General features: G+C 47.3%; 1 protein-coding gene across 2 annotated transcripts in view; it reads left to right on the forward strand.

The window, feature by feature from the left end:
* Window positions 1–6,518, forward strand: part of magixa (MAGI family member, X-linked a) — a 98,669-nt gene that overhangs the window by 15,698 nt on the left and 76,453 nt on the right. For both annotated transcript variants that reach the window (XM_075475883.1, XM_075475882.1), the window contains exons 2-3: window positions 5,684–5,735; window positions 5,824–6,079. In XM_075475883.1, coding sequence (XP_075331998.1) covers window positions 5,694–5,735; window positions 5,824–6,079 — 298 coding nt within the window. In that variant the 5' untranslated portion in view covers window positions 5,684–5,693. The remainder of the gene's footprint in view (window positions 1–5,683; window positions 5,736–5,823; window positions 6,080–6,518) is intronic.

A 6,518-nucleotide genomic window follows, 5' to 3' on the forward strand; every position in this document is an offset into this window, starting at 1 on the left:
CGCTGTGGGTTATAAACCCCGCTGTTGGTTATAAACCCCGCTGTTGGTTATAAACCCTGCTGTTGGTTATAAACTCTGCTGTTGGTTATAAACCCCGCTGTGGGTTATAAACCCCACTGTTGGTTATAAACTCCGCTATTGGTTGTAAACCCTGCTGTTGGTTATAAACCCCGCTGTTGGTTATAAACCCTGCTGTTAGTTATAAACCCGCTGTTGGTTATAAACCCTTCTGTTGGTTATAAACCCCGCTTTTAGTTATAAACCCCGCTGTTGGTTATAAACCCTGCTGTGGGTTATAAACCCCGCTGTTGGTTATAAACTCTGCTGTTGGTTATAAACCCTGCTGTTGGTTATAAACCCTTCTGTTGGTTATAAACCCCGCTTTTAGTTATAAACCCTGCTGTGGGTTATAAACCCCGCTGTTGGTTATAAACCCTGCTGTTGGTTATAAACCCTGCTGTTGGTTATAAACCCTGCTGTTGGTTATAAACCCTGCTGTTCGTTATAAACCCTTCTGTTGGTTATAAACCCCGCTGTTGGTTATAAACCCCGCTGTGGGTTATAAACCCTGCTGTTGGTTATAAACCCTGCTGTGGGTTATAAACCCCGCTGTTGGTTATAAACCCTTCTGTTGGTTATAAACCCCGCTTTTAGTTATAAACCCTGCTGTGGGTTATAAACCCCGCTGTTGGTTATAAACCCTGCTGTTGGTTATAAACCCTGCTGTTGGTTATAAACCCTGCTGTTGGTTATAAACCCTGCTGTTCGTTATAAACCCTTCTGTTGGTTATAAACCCTGCTGTTGGTTATAAACCCTGCTGTTCGTTATAAACCCTTCTGTTGGTTATAAACCCAGCTGTTGGTTATAAACCCCGCTGTTCGTTATAAACCCTTCTGTTGGTTATAAACCCTGCTGTTCGTTATAAACCCTTCTGTTGGTTATAAACCCTGCTGTTGGTTATAAACCCTTCTGTTGGTTATAAACCCTGCTGTTGGTTATAAACCCTGCTGTTCGTTATAAACCCTTCTGTTGGTTATAAACCCTGCTGTTGGTTATAAACCCTGCTGTTCGTTATAAACCCTTCTGTTGGTTATAAACCCTGCTGTTCGTTATAAACCCTTCTGTTGGTTATAAACCCTGCTGTTGGTTATAAACCCTGCTGTTCGTTATAAACCCTTCTGTTGGTTATAAACCCTGCTGTTGGTTATAAACCCTGCTGTTCGTTATAAACCCTTCTGTTGGTTATAAACCCCGCTGTTGGTTATAAACCCCGCTGTTGGTTATAAACCCCGCTGTTGGTTATAAACCCCGCTGTTAGTTATAAACCCTGCTGTGGGTTATAAACCTTGCTGTTCGTTATAAACCCTTCTGTTGGTTATAAACCCCGCTGTTGGTTATAAACCCCGCTGTTGGTTATAAACCCCGCTGTTGGTTATAAACCCTGCTGTTAGTTATAAACCCTGCTGTTGGTTATAAACCCCGGTGTTAGTTATAAACCCTGCTGTTGGTTATAAACCCCGCTGTTAGTTATAAACCCTGCTGTGGGTTATAAACCCTGCTGTTTGTTATAAACCCTGCTGTTGGTTATAAACCCCGCTGTTGGTTATAAACCCAGCTGTTGGTAATAAACCCAGCTGTTGGTTATAAACCCCGCTGTTAGTTATAAACCCTGTTAGTTATAAACCCTGCTGTTGTTTATAAACCCTGCTGTTGGTTATAAACCCAGCTGTTGGTTATAAACCCCGCTGTTGGTTATAAACCCCGCTGTTGGTTATAAACCCCGCTGTTGGTTATAAACCCAGCTGTTGGTTATAAACCCCGCTGTTGGTTATAAACCCCGCTGTTAGTTATAAACCCCGCTTTTGGTTATAAACCCCGCTGTTGGTTATAAACCCCGCTGTTGGTTATAAACCCAGCTGTTGGTTATAAACCCCGCTGTTGGTTATAAACCCCGCTGTTAGTTATAAACCCCGCTTTTGGTTATAAACCCTGTTGTGGGTTATAAACCCTCCTGTTGGTTATAAACCCCGCTGTTGGTTATAAACCCCGCTGTTAGTTATAAACCCCGCTTTTGGTTATAAACCCTTCTGTTGGTTATAAACCCTTCTGTTGGTTATAAACCCTGCTGTTAGTTATAAACCCCGCTGTTGGTTATAAACCCCGCTGTTAGTTATAAACCCCGCTGTTAGTTATAAACCCTGTTGTGGGTTATAAACCCTCCTGTTAGTTATAAACCCCGCTGTTAGTTATAAACCCCGCTTTTGGTTATAAACCCTTCTGTTAGTTATAAACCCCGCTTTTGGTTATAAACCCTGTTGTGGGTTATAAACCCAGCTGTTGGTTATAAACCCCGCTGTTGATTATAAACCCCGCTGTTAGTTATAAACCCCGCTTTTGGTTATAAACCCTTCTGTTGGTTATAAACCCCGCTTTTAGTTATAAACCCTGTTGTGGGTTATAAACCCAGCTGTTGGTTATAAACCATTCTGTTGGTTATAAACCCCGCTTTTAGTTATAAACCCTGTTGTGGGTTATAAACCCAGCTGTTGGTTATAAACCCCGCTGTTGATTATAAACCCCGCTGTTAGTTATAAACCCCGCTTTTGGTTATAAACCCTTCTGTTGGTTATAAACCCCGCTTTTAGTTATAAACCCTGTTGTGGGTTATAAACCCAGCTGTTGGTTATAAACCCCGCTGTTGATTATAAACCCCGCTGTTAGTTATAAACCCCGCTTTTGGTTATAAACCCCGCTGTTGATTATAAACCCCGCTGTTAGTTATAAACCCCGCTTTTGGTTATAAACCCTTCTGTTGGTTATAAACCCCGCTTTTGGTTATAAACCCTGTTGTGGGTTATAAACCCCGCTGTTGGTTATAAACCCCGCTGTTAGTTATAAACCCCGCTTTTGGTTATAAACCCTGTTGTGGGTTATAAACCCTGCTGTTGGTTATAAACCCCGCTTTTGGTTATAAACCCTGCTGTTGGTTATAAACCCTGCTGTTGGTTATAAACCTCGCTGTTAGTTATAAACCCCGCTGTTAGTTATAAACCCTTCTGTTGGTTATAAACCCCGCTTTTGGTTATAAACCCTGTTGTGGGTTATAAACCCCGCTGTGGGTTATAAACTCTGCTGTTTGTTGGAGAAGGTTCAGTTTTCATGGATCTTGTATGAGGAACAAACTGCAGATAACTGCAGGTCTGAGTCAACTCTTCTTCTTTTAGATCAAATCTGAAACTTTTACTGAGCAGAGGGACTCTGGTTGGTAACTTCCACTGCTCTGAATGTTCTATGTGAAGCTGTAGAGATGAAACTTCACTTCCTTAATTCATTCTTTATTTCCTTGCTTTCTTTTTTGCCCTCTCATGGCCTTCTTCCCCTCCTTGTTGCCTTCTTCATTCCCTTCCTCCTTTCTTTACCTCCTTCCTACCTTCCTATGGATCCTTTCCTGGACACATCTTTTCTTTGTTCTGCTTACGGCTAATTTATGGTCGTCTACAGAGAGCCATCGTTCACTGTGAGGAGTGGAACGGAGCCGGAAGGTGAACAACCAATCAACGTTTTTCACCATAGACGTAAGAGATTGGGTCGTTTAGCGTAGCGCCGCCTACTGATCGGTAGGTGAACTGCCTTGCGTATCCGACATCCCGACGGAGAACTTAGAAAGGTTTAAAGCCTCTGCGTAACTACGGCGACGGATTGACGGATAGAGACGGAGAAGCATATTGAGGCCTTTACACCTGAAGCTACCTCCATATTTCCTCTCCATGAAGCCTCTTTAGCTCCCTGTTTCCTCCTCTCCTTCCTGGTATCCTTCCTTCCTTCGCTGCTTCCTTGTTTGTGTGTAAATTTGCAGCTTTTGGACTCGGATGGACTTTATTTGTTTGTTTGTTTCCTCTCTGACATCCACGTCACATATGTTCATCCATATTTAATGTACGAGTAGCCGTGTCTGTGTGTGTGTGCACGTGTAGCTGTGTCTGTGCACGTGTGCGTGCACGGCTCCCTGCTGTCTGCCACCATCTGCTGCTCTGACTCTGAGGCTTCGATTCGATGGAGGAGCTGATGAGACAGTTTCTGTTGCCGGGAGACCAAATGAAAACCGGGCGACATGTGAGACTGAGGAGGTAAAGAGGAGCATTCCTTCAAGGAAGGGGACAAGGAGGCAAGGAAGGGGACAAGGAGGCAAGGAAGGGGACAAGGAGGCAGCCAAGCTTCCTAGTTAGTGGGCGAGGAAGAAAAAGGTTCCCGAAGATGAGGTTTAGTTCTTTCCTGTCGAGGAGAAACTGGAAGTTGTTCTGAATGGGTTCTGCCTCCCTGTTGGGTGTTCTGAATGGGTTCTGCCTCCCTGTTGGGTGTTCTGGATGGGTTCTGCCTCCCTGATGGGTGTTCTGGATGGGTTCTGCCTCCCTGATGGGTGTTCTGGATGGGTTCTGCCTCCCTGTTGGGTGTTCTGAATGGGTTCTGCCTCCCTGTTGGGTGTTCTGGATGGATTCTGCCTCCCTGATGGGTGTTCTGGATGGGTTCTGCCTCCCTGATGGGTGTTCTGGATGGGTTCTGCCTCCCTGTTGGGTGTTCTGAATGGGTTCTGCCTCCCTGTTGGGTGTTCTGGATGGGTTCTGCCTCCCTGTTGGGTGTTCTGGATGGGTTCTGCCTCCCTGTTGGGTGTTCTGGATGGGTTCTGCCTCCCTGTTGGGTGTTCTGGATGGGTTCTGCCTCCCTGTTGGGTGTTCTGGATGGGTTCTGCCTCCCTGATGGGTGTTCTGGATGGGTTCTGCCTCCCTGATGGATGTTCTGGATGGGTTCTGCCTCCCTGTTGGGTGTTCTGGATGGGTTCTGCCTCCCTGATGGGTGTTCTGGATGGGTTCTGCCTCCCTGATGGATGTTCTGGATGGGTTCTGCCTCCCTGATGGGTGTTCTGGATGGGTTCTGCCTCCCTGTTGGGTGTTCTGGATGGGTTCTGCCTCCCTGATGGGTGTTCTGGATGGGTTCTGCCTCCCTGATGGGTGTTCTGGATGGGTTCTTTCTCCCTGATGGGTGTTCTGGATGGGTTCCACCTCCCTGTTGGGTGTTCTGGATGGGTTTCGCCTCCCTGATGGGTGTTCTGGAAGGGTTCTGCCTCCCTGATGGGTGTTCTGGATGGGTTCCACCTCCCTGATGGGTGTTCTGCCTTCCTGATGGGTGTTCTGCCTCTCTGATGGGTGTTCTGGATGGGTTCTGCCTCCCTGTTGGGTGTTCTGGATGGGTTCTGCCTCCCTGTTGGTTGTTCTGGATGGGTTTCGCCTCCCTGTTGGGTGTTCTGGATGGTTTCTGCCTCCCTGATGGGTGTTCTGCCTCCCTGTTGGGTGTTCTGGATGGGTTCCACCTCCCTGATGGGTGTTCTGCCTCCCTGATGGGTGTTCTGCCTTCCTGTTGGGTGTTCTGGATGGGTTTTGCCTGCTGTTGGGTGTTCTGGATGGGTTCTGCCTCCCTGATGGGTGTTCTGCCTCCCTGTTGGGTGTTCTGCCTTCCTGTTGGGTGTTCTGGATGGGTTCTGCCTCCCTGTTGGGTGTTCTGGATGGGTTTTGCCTCCCTGTTGGGTGTTCTGGATGGGTTCTGCCTCCCTGTTGGGTGTTCTGGATGGGTTCTGCCTCCCTGATGGATGTTCTGGATGGGTAACCTCCTTTTTCTTTCTCTCTGCAGCTCGGCCGCCATGTCTAAAGCGACGGTGAAGAAGCTGCACTGGCGCTCCAAGGTACCGACTCACCCGTGACACCCAGACTCGCTACAAACGGAGGTTCCCCACTTCCTGTGAGAGTGACGTTCCTCTTTGTTGTCCTCAGGTGCAGGAGAGCTTCGTCCCCCTGGGGGGGGGCAGCAGCGGCGGCGGCGGCTCTGGAGAGCTGGGCCTGGCCATCGGGGGCGGGGCAGACTACGGCGAGTTCCCCTTCGTCACCGCGGCTCCTGGGGGCGGGGCCACAGTGGGTGACATCATTTTAGAGATCGGGGGGACACCCGTGTTGGGGATGACCCTCGGTGATGTCAGGGGCGTCCTCAACTCCTGCCCTCATCCAATCAGAATCAAGACCGTCTCTCCAGGTCAGAAGTGACTGATGTTTATTGTTCCCGTCCGTCATGTGATGGTCAGCTGACCCAAACAACGAGATCCAGAGATGTTGAAGCAGTCTGAACTCAGCATGTTTGATGTTTTTACTGGAATCCACCGATAAAGTTCAGAGTTCTGGAGCCAAAAGGCTTCATTCTGACTCATAATGAACAAAACTCAGGAGGTTAAACGGTGACGGAACATCATCAACTCACTGAAAAACACATTCGGGGTGAAATAAAAGACCATTAACAGGAAGCTGAATTTCAAAATAAAACAGGAAACTAAACAAAGCCCCAAACTGAACACATTAATAACTACTGAGGACAAATACTGGTGATTCTGGGGAAATGATACAGAATAAAGCAGATACTGAACTGAGAAACAATCAGATGAAAATAAAACTAAAGCAAGAACAACAACTGAGGCAGA

This window comes from Odontesthes bonariensis, chromosome 10 (genome assembly GCF_027942865.1).
Source record: "Odontesthes bonariensis isolate fOdoBon6 chromosome 10, fOdoBon6.hap1, whole genome shotgun sequence".
In the NCBI taxonomy this organism is placed as follows: Eukaryota; Metazoa; Chordata; class Actinopteri; order Atheriniformes; family Atherinopsidae; genus Odontesthes; species Odontesthes bonariensis.